This window comes from Schistocerca serialis, chromosome 4 (assembly GCF_023864345.2).
Source record: "Schistocerca serialis cubense isolate TAMUIC-IGC-003099 chromosome 4, iqSchSeri2.2, whole genome shotgun sequence".
Taxonomy (NCBI): Eukaryota; Metazoa; Arthropoda; class Insecta; order Orthoptera; family Acrididae; genus Schistocerca; species Schistocerca serialis.
This window is the reverse complement of record NC_064641.1, coordinates 188,571,908-188,590,104: the sequence shown is the minus strand read 5'-3', so window position 1 is coordinate 188,590,104 and position 18,197 is coordinate 188,571,908. Positions and strand designations below refer to the sequence as shown.

The window sequence follows — 18,197 nt, the reverse complement described above, 5'->3', positions numbered from 1 at the left end:
TACTAGTTGAAATGTGCCTTTTTCGAAAGTGATAAATTCGAGCTAGGTGAGCAAAAGCTAAATCTGTTCGGTCTGAGGAAACCAAACGATGAACACGTTTGGCTACACTGTCTCTGGCAGGCTGTTTGAATCTGTGGACGCAACGAGTTGACTAACTTCAACGCCAATTAAATCGGAAACGGTGCAAGTGTCGGATTTTTTCTTAACGATTACTTCTCAGTACAACCTACCCTGCAGTACCCTTATAAGCTTTTCGGACTGTTTCTGACCACCCTGTATACTAAGGAATGTTGTCTTCGCCGCCTATTATTATGCAGGCGCTTGTTATACTTCAGGAACACAAAAGGTTTATTTGTATCACTATTAATTATATGAGATCGTGAATTTATGTTTCAAAGTATTGACCATCAAAATTTTAAAAAAAATTTCACCGGTTTCACACAGCGTACATGAATCTCGCAACTACGTGATCGCTTATCGCAATATCGACCCAAATATCTCTCAGGCTGCCTTCGGTGAAAGAGTGAGAATAGCTGTGCGGTACTCGTCGCTCGGTGCCATTTTCAAAACAGGCAAATCAAAATGCAAAGTACTTCATGCTAGATTGTCGTATGGAGAGCCGGTGGCAGAACCGATTACGAAATTGTCGTTATGACGACGTGCTCACCATAAGACGTTAACCCGAAGAGAACAGCGAAGTTAGATTTTTACATTAACTAGTGAGCAATGTGATGTAATCGATATTTCATGTTGTCCGTTTTTACTTACATGTTTACAGTTTCCGCTTGACGTCTGTAAAGAGGAGGCGTGGCTTAAAACACGCATTCACTTTGTGAAGTGGCTGTAAAGAGAAAAAAGTAGCGTACTAAAGGACGATGAGCGTCTCTAAAGGAATTTTTAAGAGTATTCGATGGAAACGTCATTTAATATGGGTATAACCATTATTGTATTTGGCTGAGTAATGTTTTGGTGCTGTTAGCAGAAGACATGGCGGGGAAACCAACACCAATGTTGTTAGTGACGGCGAATGTTGGATCTATTTTTGAAGATGTAAGTAGTTTTTTTGCATTATTTTTACATGTTTCTGATAATACAGCCACCACTTTATATAGTAGACGTCCATGACTACAATCCCGAAATTGAATGTAGACGAGTAGTAGGTTTCCATTTGGTAGTACCTCTTGTATAAATAACATGCGATCGTAAACAGATTGCTCTACTTAGTTTGTTTTCTTTTCGATAATATTTCAGAGGTTACATTATGTAGTTAGTCCAATCTGGCTAGATTCGTGTAAGGCTTTGATACGTGACTTAGAGCAATTGCTTCAGATCCCAACACCCTTTGTTTCCAAGTGCAATATGCGTTAAAATTAATGTTCACAAATTGAATGTTTCATGTTATAGCTATGTTTCCTGTTCGGTTTCAGTTAGATTTTAAAATGGAAAAATATTTAAAATCATTTTCACCCCTGTCCTAGCATTTACTTTCCATTCTGCTAGGACTAAGACTGTGGCAATTTTCAAATCAGCGCCTAACTATCCTGATCAAGGATTCATGTGATATTTTTATCGATTTCTTCACATAAATGCTGACAGTATGTTTTTGGTGAAGTTAATTTAGTTTTCCTACCTTCTCAAATTGAACCAGTGTTCCAAAACTGCTGGTCACGAAATGTGAAATCCTTACTACTTTGCTTTCCTGCTAGGTGCTGCTTTCTTCTAATTTGAATTTCTGGTGCAGTAACAACCACTTTCTAAACTAAATAGCAACAAAATGTAATTAATCTTTGTAGCACCTTGTTTACTGAGCTGCTGACATTTTTCCTTTGAGCATAATCCTTCACATTTAATGAACTGAAGGAAGGCAAACATTTGAAGCTGTCCCCTATGTTTCAACTTTCACTTGGGTATTTTGGTGCAAGCACAATTCAAAAATCCAACAGTCTTAACTGGACACATTTTTTATTTAAGCTGAAAGTTTGATATATACATGCAAACTGACTGGGTAAAAGTTACGTATTGGACCCTCCCCAACCCTTCCATTTTTCAGTATGGTGTGAGTGTAATCGGTGGACTTCACTACCAGTCAATTTGTTACCACAACCAGATTTTTTGCTTTCACATTCATTGGCTTTGTTGACTTACTACCAAATTATTGCATTCCAGCCTAACTTAGATGTTAGTGTGCTACAGATCAGTCTGTCTCCTTGACCAAGATGTCAGGGTAGGTTCAATACCACACTTTAATACAATGTTGAGTGATTATGGGCGTAGTAGAAATGTGAAGAAATTTCACATTATGCTGTCCTAGTTAGTTGATATGACTGTCTCGTGTAGTTTTCAGTTTCCTTACTGTTAACTGATGATTGGATCAGTTGTATAAATATATTGACTGTTGTAAAGTATGGATTTTTATGTGCAACTGCACAAATGAAATAATGGGAGATGGTGAAACCTAGTGGTGATGGTATAATTATTACTGTTCAATAGCATTGATTGCCCACCCAGGTTAACATCATACTAATCATCTGGTAAATGTGTCACCATCAGCAGTGTTGTAGGAACTCACTGCATTAGATAGTGCAGGGATGTGTAGAATTTAGTGAGGACATTGATGCATTATCTATGTAAAAAGAGACCTGTACAAATAGTACCTTACAGAAACCTACTCATTGACTTTGAAATAGTCATGGAAATATCAAATGCACTTGAAGTTCGTTAACATTCGTGTGGTACCAGTAACTGGAATTTATTTCGTAACTGTAGCAACTTTAAAAAATACGGCAATTCCTTGCACTTTATATCCAAGGGAAGATAGCTAGGCCTATGTCAGATTTAGTATGTTGACCTTACAAGTGTAGAAGCAACTACTGAACATGAACTTTGGTGTGTCATAAATTGTCGAATGGCTTTGAAATTATATGCGGCACCAAAACACAGTAAAATGCCTCGTTGGCTGTTGTACCAAACAGTGCTTATAATCACTTAACATGTTGGCACCAGAATAATGATTGGGAATACGGAAGCGTCCGATCCCGCCCGTCTGCTTTGACCCATGACGTCACAAATATGGCGGAAACAAAAACAAACACACACACTTTCCACAAGAAGCCTAATGACACTAATGGGACAAGCGCGGGAAATGGGGTGTTTTGGGTGGGGGGCAAACTAAATATAAACAAATTTAGACGCCTTGCGTAGGTACAACGTGTAAGTGAAGACAGCCATGCATGAATACCCACCCACCTCCCAAGGGGTCGTAACCCCTGCAACCCATAGAAGATAGATGCTTCAGTAGCTGATTAGTGTTTTTTTGTCTTTTTTTAAAAAAAATCTCACGGGATAGAACGAACAGATCAGAAAGATAAATATAATAAACTAAAACAGAAATTGGAGGAAACAGATAATTAAAATAAGTAATAAGTGTTTTTAAATTAAAAAAAAAAATCTCACGAGATAGAACGAACAGATCAGAAAAGTAAATAAAATAAGATAAAACAGAACTGGAGACAGCCACACTCATACCAAACTCCGCGTCGTCATGACGTCACACACGACAACACCCTTACGTCACGGGGGTCAAAGCTGACACTTGGGATCGGACGCTTCTGTCGACCCTAATGATTTGTCTCTGGCAAATGAAACTATGTATAAAATAAAATTGTGTGCAAAATATGGCTGTTTACCTGAATATTATTTGCAATTGTCACTGTGTCTCTGACAGGCTATGCCTACGTTTCCTATTATGTAAAAAAATTTCCAGTCTCAAAAACAGTAGTGTTATAGTATGCAGTTTGGAGGAATATACAAATCTCTAATTATGTAAATGTTAGTACCAGTATTCATTCAGTGCTGACTATATGTCAATATTATTTTAGTGGCCTAGAACCGCACGGCCACACCGGCCGGCTCCAATTCTTACATTTATAAGCGTAGAATCAAGGGAGAATGAGACTAGAGTTGTGAATCAGCCATGTGCTGCTCAACCATTGTAATAGCTGTATTTGAACACTACACGAGTTTGTTGTGTTAATAAATAACAGTTCCCAGGGTTTATCTACTTTGTTTTACGTTATAATCACAATGTATGGGATACAAAAGAATCAGGTAGTGTTGATCCAAGCATAATTCATAATACTGTCAGTATCGATAATAGCAGTTGCTGTTGGAGGAGGCACAATTTAGTTGGATAAGTGTAGAATGACTGATCTCTGCAGGCAGGTTAAAATTGCTGTCTAACAAGAGGCATGCCCTTGTCACATGGGGTCACCAATCACATGCTCTGCACCTTATACCTCATCACATCATCTGTGTTGCTATCTACACTTCAGGATTGCTGATGATATTTCAATCTATCAGTACATCCACTTTCCAAATTTTTCCTTGGTTTCCTTCATAACTTCCTCAATGTACAGATTGAATAACATCGAGAATATGCTATAACCCTCTCACACTCCTTTCTCAACCACTGCTTCCCTTTCATGTCCTTAGACTCCGTGTAACTGCATTCTGGTTTCTGTAGGAGTTGTATATAACCTGGTTTTGGCTGAAGTTGTGGATAACCTTTTGCTCCGTGTATTTAAACATAGGTTTGCCTTTCTTTAACGTATGTACTAAGATAACTCATTGAGTCAAAATTCCATTGCATGTTCCTATATTTCTCTGGAGCTGAAACTGATCTTCTGCAAGCTCATTTTCGTCATTATTCTGCAAATAATTCATGTCAGTATTTTTAAAGTATATATGACGGTAGTATCTGTTCCTGAAAGAACAGTTACCGTGGATGACCATGCAGCTTTGCTAGAAATGAAATGATAATTAAATGGACACCCTAGCTGCAAACAGGCATTGATGTACTTCATTGGGGACATGTTGAAAATGTGTGCCCCGACCGGGACTCGAACCCGGGAACTCCTGCTTACATGGCAGACGCTCTATCCATCTGAGCCACTGCGGGCACAGAGGATAGTGCGTCTGCAGGGACTTATCCCTTGCATGCTCCCCGTGAGATCCACATGTAAGCATGAGATCCCGGGTTCGAGTCCCGGTCAGGACACACATTTTCAACATGTCCCCAATGAAGTACATCAATGCCTATTTGCAGCTAGGGTGCCCATTTAATTATCATTTCATTTTTAAAGTATGAGATATTAAACTGTAACATTCACACCTGTCAGCGTCTGCCTCCTCTGGAATAGCAATTACTACATTCTTCTTGAAGCCTAAGTGTATTTCATCTGTCTGATATACCATGTATATAAGCTGAAATGTTTTTTGTTATGGCTGACTCTCCCAAGGACATCAATAATTCTTGGAGGAGTGTCGTCTAAGTCTTATTTCGAGTTAAATCTTTCAGTGCCCTGTCATATTCTTCTGACAGTAGTGTTGTTAATTTTCCTTCTACAGCTCCTTTGTGTATTCCTTCCACTTTTCAGTTTCCCTTCTTTGATTAGTACTGGCTTGCCAGTTCAGTTCCTGGTATTCATACAGCTGGTTTTCTTTCCTCCAAAGAAGGGAATCTTACTGGACAGGATGTGAAGGAAAGACTAATTGTTGGACTGCACTGTATATGATTTAAAAACTGGAGAGCATAAGTTCTGTGCATCACTATCAAGACAGCTCTGTAACAAGACTTGCTGCTCCTGCCATAGAGCTTTAACCAATCACAAGATAAACACAGCAGCAGAAGCAGCAAGACTAGTTCAGCTGTCTCCATCACGTCAAGATATCTGATATAGCCGAGATACTCTCTTTAATGCCAGCTATAGATGCCTTATGGAAGGCCCTTATGACTAATAATTCAAATATTTAGGCCTGCATTCTAATGTATTTTGTTGTAGCGTGTTATTGGGATGAACATTTCCAATTTGGGGGTCTGAAATGCAAAGTGTTATGTTGTCAAGTGCCTTACATAAACAGCAGAGCTCCTGCTGCATCTTTTGTAATTCATTTTCTGTAAGCAAGCTGTGTTCTGACTTCCAGCAGATTATTATTTCCTTTCCTCGACTTTGCAGATGCAGAAAGGAACCTGAGAGATTGAGGTGTGCTTTTGTGCTATAGCCAAGTTTCTCATAGCTTGGAACACTATCAGAAAGTATGGGTTAGTGAGGAATTTCATATGTATGTATATGACCTATTTGCTTCACAGAATATAAGATTGCATCTAACACTGTATCAGATGAAGCTGTTCTGGACTGGACGGGTGGATAGATATCCCTCTGCCATGCGTGCAGGCACGAAAGGAATGCTAAATCAGAAAAGACAAGACGACAACTTAGTTCAAGAATTAAAAGGGAAAGGTATGTGAATTATTACCCTGCCGCCGCCCCCCCCCCCCCCAAAAAAAGTTCCTGTATTGTGCCTACTAGGACAACACCTTCCCTTTCCTTACATCTGTGAATGAACTATGTTGAAACAGTGTCATTTTGTTGACATATAAAGGAATGACTACCAGATGTCTATCTTCAATGTGGTAGCAGTGTGTCTGCTTCAAAGCTGTTTACTCCCGGGTTGCTCATGTTCAACAGTGTATTTCTTGCTGGTATTTCGCTATGTTATTGTAAAATCTCATCTGTCACCCCCACCTCTCCCCCACTGTTCCCCCCCCCCACCTCTCCCCCACTGTTCCCCCCCCCCACCTCTCCCCCACTGTTTTCCCCCCCCCACCTCTCCCCCACTGTTTCCCCCCCCCACCTCTCCCCCACTGTTTCCCCCCCCCACCTCTCCCCCACTGTTTCCCCCCCCCACCTCTCCCCCACTGTTTCCCCCCCCCCCACCTCTCCCCCACTGTTTCCCCCCCCCACCTCTCCCCCACTGTTTCCCCCCCCACCTCTCCCCCACTGTTTCCCCCCCCCCCCCCCACACCTCTCCCCCACTGTTTCCCCCCCCCCCCACACCTCTCCCCCACTGTTCCCCCCCCCCCCCCCCACACCTCTCCCCCACTGTTTCCCCCCCCCCCCCCCCCCCCCCCACACCTCTCCCCCACTGTTTCCCCCCCCCCCCCCCCACACCTCTCCCACACTGTTTCCCCCCCCACCTCTCCCCCATTGTTTCCCCCCCCCACCTCTCCCCCACTGTTTCCCCCCCCCCCCCCACCTCTCCCCCACTGTTTCCCCCCCCCCCCCCCCCCACCTCTCCCCCACTGTTTCCCCCCCCCCCCCCACCTCTCCCCCACTGTTCCCCCCCCCACCTCTCCCCCACTGTTCCCCCCCCCCCCCCACCTCTCCCCCACAGTTTCCCCCCCCCCACCTCTCCCCCACTGTTCCCCCCCCCACCTCTCCCCCACTGTTTCCCCCCCCCCCCCCCCCACCTCTCCCCCCCTCTTTCCCCCTTCCATTCCCCCTCTATCTCCGCCTGCCTTTAGCTGAGTTGTCAGTTCCTCTAGCTGCCATGCTGTGGGCCTGGGTTCCATTCCCGGTCAGGCTCTAGATTTTTTTCTGCTCACGGACATGGTATTTTGTTGTCTCATCATCGTCCTCGTCGTCATGCAATCACCCAATGTGGTGTCAACTGAAAGGACTTGTCCTGGGCATCCAAACTCCTGGCCATCAGTGACATATAATCATTTCATTTTATAAATGAGTTTTCTCAAAGCAAGTAAATGCAAAGTAACATTATAATACAAATAAAATTTCCAGATAGCAACATTTTGTCAATTTTTAACTGTAGTTCCTTTTCTTTTATTTCTACTTAATAACTGATGAGGCTCAATTAAAATCTGATTGTCATTATACTTCTACTGAAAGCAATTTAATCTGTAGTGATCAAGAAGGTGTAGATTTGGATATACGTCCATTTTTTTTTAGAAAGGTTATACAATTTGTAGCTTATTTACTACTATAGTACATTTAATTTATTGTATGCAATATTTTTCTTCATTGCAGTTCATTTAACTAAAATTGTTGTGTAATACTTCATTTTTATTTAGGTCGCATAGAAACTTGTGAGATATTATGAGCCTACATAGAAAAGAGGAAGATAGATAACGGGGTCAGGAGGGGAACGAGAGGCAGAAGGCGATGGACAGCTTTGGATAGTCTGTGAGGGCTGCAGCATCACCCGAGTGTAAAATTATCATTCAAAAAGGTAGTTTAAGGGACTGAACTAAATAATTATTACAATAAGAAGTGATTTGCAAATGCAAAAGGTCAAGTCTAGGCTAAGTACACTCAAACATACACTTTATTTCATTCTCTCAGTTCTGCAGTAGATCTTCACTAAAGCAACCACTGGAATCATTTAGCTGTAGCAGAGAGCTGTGTGTTTGGACATTATTCAGTCAGTAGGGATATTTGGGTGTTTTATGTGGTTCTCTTGATGTGGCCCCCACAAGGAGGTATTGAAATACCTTTCCAGCCATCCAGATAAAGTTACTCGCCTAAATTACTTAAGGCAAGTTCTGGAATTGTTTCTTTGAAAGGACATGGCTGTATTCCTTCCCTGATCTGGGCTTATACTCAGTCTCTAATGACCTTGTCATCATCAAGATGTGAAACACTTATCTTCGTTTCAATTTTACAGAAGCTTTTTTAGCACTGTGTGGAGGAATAATATGGTACAAATCATGAAAATAGTGGAAATGAAGTACAGTCACAAGTGAATAAGATGCATAATATTAAAAACCAATATGGAGTAAAAAATGAAAAAATGAGAAAGAGAAGGTATTATTCAGAGCATAATCAGAAAATATTCAAACTGCTGTGTAACTTGTATGTTTCAGAATCAGTTAAGGAATTCGTAGGAGGTTCTGTAACAGGAATAAAAGTGTAAGGTGAACAGATAACATTACTAAGGTGACATACGGGCATCTTCAGACTGAAAGGAAAGACAGGAGTATTAAGGTTCAAAGCACAGTCAATCAAAAGGGCTTTAGAGTCATATCACAAGCTTAATTGCACAAGAATGATGTAGAAAAGTGACAGTACTTTTCCAGAGGAATCAGTGTAGTATTTTTGTAAGTTACTTGAGAAAATGTAAATCTGGCTGGGGATCGGATTGCTATGTCTCTGTAGTGTAAATTCACTGCCTTGATCCTTTGAGTCCCAATAATATAAAAAAAAAAAAAAAATTTCAAAATTTCTCAAAAAATTAAACTTTATTGTCATTGCAAGCCATGAATACAAAGCAGTTAACATTTGATAGATTTATAGAGGTTGTTTCACTTTGGAACTCTTGGGACATGCAGTCATCAACATTCAATCATTTCCTGTGGACAACAGTTCAGAAACACTTTCATGGGAAAGTCACAACTTACATAAACATTTGGTCCAACCTCGTCAGAGAAGTCATGCTCAGCTGCTAATTTGTATGATGTACACCGTCTTATTTGTGAGTTTATCATGGCAGGGCCATCTGCCCTGTTACCATCATCATCGTGAACTGCATTTTCAGTGAGTAGTTCAGGTCCTGGCAAAGGCATTGAAGTTCGTGATGTACCTGCCTCAGATGTCTCTGCATGCAGATCAGTTGGACCTATTTCTTCTAAAAGAGGGGTGTTCAGATCATTGGTGACATCTCAAAACTTCAATAAACACACAGTGTCTAAAACAAATTACAATCCTAAATAACAAGCAAAAAATGGGCATAAATTTACACCTGTAGAAATTACTCATAAAAGCTGTAGTGCAAACTAAAATTTATGTTACTGCAACTTTAGATATACTTTTGCTGTCAGTGATCTCCTCAATACATCTATATCTACGTGGATACTCTGCAAATCACATTTAAGTGCCTAGCAGAGGGTTCTTCGAACTGCCTTCACAATTCTCTATTATTTCAATCCTGTATAGGGCACGGAAAGAACGAACACCTATGTCTTTCCGTACGTGCTCTGATTTCCCTTATTTTATTATGGTGACTGTTTGTTCCTATGTAGGTCGGTGTCAACAAAATATTTTCGCATTTGGAGGAGAAAGTTGGTGATTGGAATTGCGTGAGAAGATTCCGTTGCAACGAAAAACGCCTTTCTTTTAATGATGTTGAGCTCAAATCCTGTAGTAGATGTCAGTGACACTCTCTCCCATATTTCGCGATAATACAAAACATGCTGCCCTTCTTTGAACTTTTTCAATGTACTCCGTCAGTCTTATCTTGTAAGGATCCCACACTGCGCAGCAGTATTCTAAAAGAGGACGGACAAGTGTAGTGTAGGCAGTCTCCGTAGAAGATTTGTTACATTTTCTAAGTGTTCTGCCAGTGAAATGCAGTCTTTGGTTAGCCTTCCCCACGATATTTTCTGTGTTCCTTCCAATTTAAGTTGTTTGTAATTGTAAATCCTATATATTTAGTTGAATTTATGACCTTTATATTTGATTGATTTATTGTGTAACCAAAGTTTAATGGATTCCTTTTAGCGCTTATGTGGATGACCACCTCACACTTATCATTATTGAGAGTCAGCTGCCAATTTTCACACCATACAGATATCTTTTCTAAATTGTTTTGCCGTTTGTTTTGATCTTCTGATGACTTTATTAGTTGATAAATGACAGCGTCATCTGCAAACAACCTAAGACAGCTACTCAGATTGTCTCCCAAATCGTTTATATAGATAAGAAACAGCAAAGGGCTATAAGACTATCTTGGGGAGCACCAGAAATCACCTCTGTTTCACTTTCTGCCAATTACTACGAACTATGACCTCTCTGACAGGAAGTCACAAATCCTGTCTCACAACTGAGATGATATTCCATAAGCATGCAATTTCAGTATAAGCCGCTTGTGTGTTGTTGTTGTTGCTGTTGTTGTTGTGGTCTTCAGTCCTGAGACTGGTTTGATGCAGCTCTCCATGCTACTCTATCCTGTGCAAGCTTCTTCATCTCCTAGTACCTACTGCAACCTACATCCTTCTGAATATGCTTAATGTATTCTTCTCTTGGTCTCCCTCTACGATTTTTACCCTCAACGCTGCTCTCCAATGCTAAATTTGTGATCTCTCAATATCTCAGAACATGTCCTACCAACTGATCCCTTCTTCTAGTGAAGTTGTGCCACAAGCTCCTCTTCTCCCCAATTCTATTCAATACCTCCTCATTAGTTATGTGATATACCCATCTAATCTTCAGCATTCTTCTGTAGCACCACATTTTGAAAGCTTCCATTCTCTTCTTGTCCAAACTATTTATCGTCCATGTTTCTCATCCATACATGGCTACACTCCATACAAATACTTTCAGAAATGACTTCATGACACATAAATCTATACTCGATGTTAACAAATTCCTCTTCTTCAGAAACGCTTTGCTTGCTATTGCCAGTCTACATCTTATATCCTCTCTACTTCAACCATCTTCAGTTATTTTGCTCCCCAAATAGCAAAACTCATTTACTAATTTTAGCGTCTCATTTGCTAATCTAATTCCCTCGGCATCACCCGATTTAATTCGACTACATTCAATGATCCTCATTTTGCTTTTGTTGATGTTCGTCTTATATCCTCCTCTGAAGACACTGTCCATTCTGTTCAACTGCTCTTCCAAGTCCTTTGCTGTCTCCGTTACAATTACAATGTAATCGGCGAACCCAAAGTTTTGATTTCTTCTCCATGGATTTTAATACCTACTCCGAATTTTTCATGTGTTTCCTTTACTGCTTGCTTAATATACAGATTGAATAACATCGGGGAGAGGCTACAACCCTGTCTCACTCCCTTCCCAACCACTGCTTCCCTTTCATGCCCCTAGACTCATAACTGCCATCTGGTTTCTGTACAAATTGTAAATAGCCTTTCGCTCCCTGTATTTTACCCCTGCCACCTTTAGAATTTGAAAGAGAGTATTCCAATCAACATTGTCAAAGCTTTCTAAAAGTCCAAAAATGATAGAAACGTAGGTTTGCCTTTCCTTAATCTATTTCCTAAGATAAGGCGTAAGGTCAGTATTGCCTCACATGTTCCAACATTTCTACGGAACCCAAACTGATCTTCCCCGAGGTCGACTTCTACCAGTTTTTCCATTCATCTGTAAAGAATTCACATTAGCATTTTGCAGCCGTGACTTACTAAACTGACAGTTCGGTAACTTTCACATCTGTCAACACCTGCTTTCTTTGGGATTGGAATAATTATATTCTTCTTGAAGTCTGAGGGTATTTCTCCTGTCTCCTACATCTTGCTCGCCAGAGTAGAGTTTTGTCATGACTGGCTCTCCCAAGGCCGTCAGTAGTTCCAATGGAATGTTGTCTACTCCCGGGGCCTTGTTTAGACTCAGGTCTTTCAGTGCTCTGTCAAACTCTTCACACAGTATCGTATCTCCCATTTCATCTTCATCTACATCCTCTTCCATTTCCATAATATTGTCCTCAAGTACAGTGCCCTTGTATAGACCCTCTATATACTCCTTCCACCTTTCTACTTTCCCTTCTTTGCTTAGTACTGGGTTTCCATCTGAGCTCTTGATATACATACAAGTGGTTCTCTTTTCTCCAAAGGTCTCTTTAATTTTCCTGTAGGCAGGATCTATCTTGCCCCTAGTGAGATAAGCCTCTACATCCTTACATTTGTCATCTAGCCATCCCTGCTTAGCAGTTTTGCACTTCCTGTCGATCTCATTTTTGCCTGCTTCATTTACTGCATTTTTATATTTTCTCCTTTCGTCAATTAAATTCAATATTTCTTCTGTTACCCAATGATTTCTACTAGCCCTCGTCTTTTTACATATTTGATCCTCTGCTGCCTTCACTATTTCATCCTTCAGAGCTACCCATTCTTCTTCCACTGTATTTCTTTCCCCCATTCCTGTCAATTGTTCCCTTATGCTCTCCCTGAAACTCTGTACAACTTCTGGTTCTTTCAGTTTATCCAGGTCCCATCTCCTTAAATTCCCACCTTTTTGCAGTTTCTTCAGTTTTAATCTACAGTTCATAACCAATAAATTGTGGTCAGAGTCCACATCTGCCCCTGGAAGTGTCTTACAATTTAAAATCTGGTTCTTAAATCTCTGTCTTACCATATATAATCTATCTGATACCTTTTAGTATCTCCAGGGTTCTTCCATGTATACAACCTTCTTTCGTGGTTCTTGAACCAAGTGTTAGCTATGATTAAGTCATGCTCTGTTCAAAATTCTACCAGGCGGCTTCCTCTTTCATTTCTTACCCCCAATCCACATTCACCAACTATGTTTCCTTCTCTCCCTTTTCCTACTCTCGAATTCCAGTCACCCACGACTATTAAATTTTCGTCTCCCTTCACTACCTGAATAATTTCTTTTATCTCATCATACATTTCATCAATTTCTTCATCATCTGCAGAGCTGGTTGGCATATAAACTTGGTAAAGTGTCAAAAGCATTCTGGAAATACAGAAATACGGAATCGATCTGTAATCCCTTGTCAGTAGCACTCAACACTTAATTTGAATAAAGAGCTAGTTGTGTTCGACGAGAACGTTTCCTTAACCCATGTTGACTGTGTGTCAATAGACTGTTTTCCTTGAGGTAATTCATAATGTTTGAACACAATATATGTTCCAGAATCCTGCTGCATATCGACATTAATGATATAGGCCTGTAATTAATTGGATTATTCCTACTACCTTTCTCAATTATTGGTGTGATCTGTGCAACTTTCCAGTCTTTGTGTACAGATCTTTTGTTGAGGTAATGGTTGTATATGATTGTCAAGTATGGAGCTAATGCATCAGCATACTCTGAAAAGAACCTAATTGGTATACAGTCTAGACCAGAAAATATTTACTTCATCTTCTTTTGTGAAGGCATTTCGGAAGGCTATGTTTAGTAACTCTTCTTTGGCAGCACTGTTATTGATAGTATCTCCATTGCTATAGTGCAGAGAAGGCATTGATTATTTCTTGCTGCTAACGTACTTCACATATGACCAGAATCTCTTTGGATTTTCTGCCAGGTTTCAAGACAATTTCGTGGAAACTGTTATAGGTATCTCGCATTGATGTGCACCCTAAACTTCTAGCTTCTGTGAAAGATTGCCAATCTTCTGCATTTTGCGTCTGTTTAAATTTGGCTTGTTTGTTTAGTTGTTTCTGCAACAGTGTTCTAACCCATTTTTTTGTACCAAGGAGGATCAGCTCCATCGTTTGTTAATTTATTTGGTATAAATCCCTCAATTACTGCCGATACTATTTCTCTGATTTCAAGTCACATCTGGTCTTCACTTAAATCATTAATTTGGAGGGAGTGGAGATTGTCTCTCAGGAAAACATCAAGTGAATTTTTATCTGCCTTTTTTTTATCACTATGCAAAGCCGTATGTCATGTAAACTGTGTGATAAAAATTTGTGGACACAAATCTTGTACAGTTACATAGCAACAACACAGTCAAGCAGCAAACATTCCATGCTGACTGTTATTTTGAGCACTTTGACTGCAGAAGTGCTCTACATTCATACAGTGTACCACGTGGAGTCTGTCTTGCACTAGTATCAGTGGTTTCACTTAAAAGTGTTGGTACTTAAACAGGGCAAAGAAGCCCTCATGGACATCAAAATGGAACAAGGAGCAAGGAGGAGAGAGACAAAAAGATGACTTCCAAGATGAAGTTTATGGTGGTCCCCATGCCACCAGACCCCCATACGTTCCACCTCAGTACCTGAGGCAGATCTCCCTGTGGCACTGGACCCCCCACATGACCTTATTCAGAATGGATATGGATTGATGTCGGATCCTCACAATGAGTGGCAGGAGGCGACACTGTGGCATGACGTGCATCCTTGGTCACCTAACACCACCACAGGATACTGATAACGTTATCCACCATTGGAACTGTAGTGGTTTTTTCCACCACCTGGCTGAGCTATGTCATCTCTTATGCATTCCTCTTACTTTCTGCATTGCACTCAAGAAAACTTGAATCCCAACATTTTGAACACCTACCCTCTACGGCTGTTGGTTATTTTAAAAATTGAGCTCACTATGACAGTGTTTAATGGAGTTTATTTGTATGTTCTGGACTCTGGCTACGGCAAACAGGTGCCACTCAGTATTATATTGGAGGCAGATGTGCCAAGTCTCCCGATTTAAGCGGAAGACTCTTAATTTTCCCTTCTTCCTCCTGATCTCCCGACTGTGAAGACCGATCTCCCAATTTTCTGAGCAATTTCAATACTTTCCTTACTATTTGAAAATCCTGTGCCTTCGAGATATTGATGGATGACAAGGTACGGCTGCTACTTGTCTATGTTAACTTGGAAGATTTGTGCGGTGGCTGTCGGGAGCGGCAGTAGGCGTAGCTCGCGCTTCGTATCTACAAGGAAGTAAGGAACTTATCGTTGGCAGCGTTCGGCGACAAATGAATATCTTTCAACTAGTGCCAATTTCCTCTCCTTCTGGTAGCACCAGCGCAATCGTAATGTTATCGTGGACAAGGAGTAGTCGATAGTCGTTCCAAGCAAAGTGATTAGCGTTGTTGTGTCTACAAGGCAGTGTTGCCAAGTTGGGGGATTAAGCTGTCTAGGGGGCAGTTAGAGGGATAAATGTTTCAGCGGGAAAAATATTTAGGGTTACTACCCTCCCCTCCCTGCCCCTCCGCTCGACAATTTCATTCTTGACCCCCCCCCCCCCCCCCCCCCGTCCCACTCGCTTACCCGATGATGTGATAAATTATTTAGGGGAATTTGAATGGCAATATAGGGGGAAACACATCACTGCTACAAGACTATTGTCTAGAACGTAGGACCATTGTGCTCTCGGTTCTGGTGTGTGATTTGTGTACTCTGTAGTAGTTGTTGGCTGCGTATCTTGGAGGAGTTGATTATATTTCATGCAGAATGATGAAGAAATACGATGCAGTGTTCAGAAACATGTATAAGGAAGAGTTTCCATGTTTAAGTGAATTGAGGAAGGACAAAATTGGCTGATGGGGTTCTTCAATATGATAAACTTCCAAAGGTGATGCTGTCTATTTAGTCAATTCCACAGAGATGCAGAATGTGAGAAAATTTTTGTACAGTCACAAAGACCAAAACTCAGTTCAGATCTGTGCTTTCAGAAAAGTCTTTGGAGAAATTTTTAATTTTAAAATCAGTTCAAAAAGGCAAGTGCTTTGAGCAGAAATTTAGTTCAGAATTTTTTAAGAATGCTAAGTCAGCTACGGGTGTGCTGAATAAGGTACTACCGTAATCAGACAAATTCAGACTGATAAATTATTCAGATCATTTGCTAAGCCTAACATGTGCATCCTGTACAAAAATTTGGGAAAGATGTCTTACGTATATAAGATGCCATGAAAATATGGTTGCCTTATGAAATGAAAACGTGTGATCATTTAACAGTGATTTATTCATGCAAAAACAGTGCTAATGTCAAAACAGAAATCTAATAGACGTTAATTTGTTTCCTCGGATCGTAATTTCGAACTGTACTTCACTCAAGAGTGCTTCACTTGAATGTGTGTGAATCCAAAGATACAAGCAGAGCTCATCATTCATATTGTTCAGCATGTTGAATGATAAATTATAGAGTCCTAAGGCTCAGTATTTACTTGTAAATAATAAAGCAAATGTAATTGAGTTGTTACAGGTATTGAATTATTGAAACTTTAATCGTCAAGGATGTAATGTAATTCACAATAGTACACCGCTAAAATTTTCATGATTTTTCACTTTTGAAAGTTGGCATGTTTGTGGAGGCTTTAGCTGTTTACCTGAGGATATCTCTGGATCTTACCATCTGTAATGTGAGTCTCCTTCCTGATGGTGGAGAACCTACACTAATTTCTCAGGTCCCCTCATCCTTCATTTTGAGTGACTTCAATGCTCACAATCCTTTGTGGGATGGAGCTATGACCACTTGCTGCAGTAAAGCTACTGAAACTTTGCTCATAGTGCTCAATCTTTCTCCTGAATACCACTGCCCCCACATAGTTCAGTGTGGCATATGAATCTTATTTGGTCATTAATCTTTCCGTTTGCAGCCCTGGTCCTCTCCCTTCCATCCATGGACACTCATTGATGACCTGTATGACAGTGATCATTTTCCAATGGTCCTATCCTTCCCTCAGCATCACTCACTTGGGTGTCCTCCCACATGGGCCCTTAACAATGCTGACTGGGATCCCTTTCCTTCTGCTGTCAGCCTTAGCACCCTTCTAGTTGGAGGTATTGATGCGGCTGTGCAGAGCACAACCACAACCATTCTATCAGCAGCAGATGTAGCGCTCACCTGTTCCTCGGGGTCCCCCTGTCAGAAGACAGTACCTTGGTGGACTTCAGAAATCACTGTGCCCATCAGGGATATCAGACAGGCCTTCCAACACCATAAGTGACATCCGTCATCCTTTAAAGACTCATGCGCAGGTCTGCTACCTAATAAAACAACAGAAATGAGAATGCTCGGAACAGCATGTTACTACCATTGTATCACGTAATCCTCAGTTTTACCACCTCTGTGGACACCAGTCCCCCACAGGTGTGCCTGGTGTCTCTAAGTCTAGAACCTTAAGGTCTCCCACATTATGAAACCTGAGAAAAATATAATTGCTTGTATCCTGGCCTTGCAACATTAACCAAAATGGCCTTGCTGTGTTGGTACTGCGAATGGCTGAAAGCAAGGGGAAACTACGGCCGTAATTTTTCCTGAGGGCATGCAGCTTTACTGTATGGATAAATGATGATGGCTTCCTCTTGGGTAAAATATTCCGGAGGTAAAATAGTCCCCCATTCGGATCTTCGGGCGGGGACTACTCAAGAGGACTTCGTTATCAGGAAAAAGAAAGCTGGCATTCTACGGATCGGAGCGTGGTATGTCAGATCCCTTAACCGGGCAGGTAGATTAGAAAATTTAAAAAGGGAAATTGATAGGTTAAAGTTAGATATAGTGGGAATTAGTGAAGTTCGGTGGCACGAGGAACAGGTCTTTTGGTCAGGTGAATACAGGGTTATAAACACAAAATCAAATAGTGGTAATGCAGGAGTAGGTTTAATAATGAATAAAAAAATGGGAGTGCAGGTAAGCTACTACAAACAGCATAGTGAACGCATTATTGTGGCCAAGATAGACACGAAGCCCACGCCTACTACAGTAGTACAAGTTTATATGCCAACTAGCTCTGCAGATAATGAAGAAATTGAAGAAATGTATGATGAGATAAAAGAAATTATTCAGGTAGTGAAGGGAGACGAAAATTTAATAGTCATGGGTGACTGGAATTCGAGAGTAGGAAAAGGGAGAGAAGGAAACATAGTAGGTGAATGTGGATTGGGGCTAAGAAATGAAAGAAGAAAGCAG

At 40.8% G+C, this 18,197-nt stretch overlaps 1 protein-coding gene across 5 annotated transcripts in view; it reads left to right on the top strand.

The window, feature by feature from the left end:
- Window positions 1-516: 516 nt before the first annotated feature.
- LOC126475247 (inositol polyphosphate-5-phosphatase A) overlaps window positions 517-18,197 on the top strand; it is a 327,646-nt gene continuing 309,965 nt past the window's right edge. For 3 of the 5 annotated variants that reach the window (XM_050102946.1, XM_050102949.1, XM_050102947.1), the window contains exon 1: window positions 517-1,050. In XM_050102946.1, the coding sequence (XP_049958903.1) occupies window positions 988-1,050 (63 nt within the window). In that variant the 5' untranslated portion in view covers window positions 517-987. The remainder of the gene's footprint in view (window positions 1,051-18,197) is intronic. The other 2 variants (XM_050102943.1, XM_050102944.1) reach the window with 2 other exon arrangements.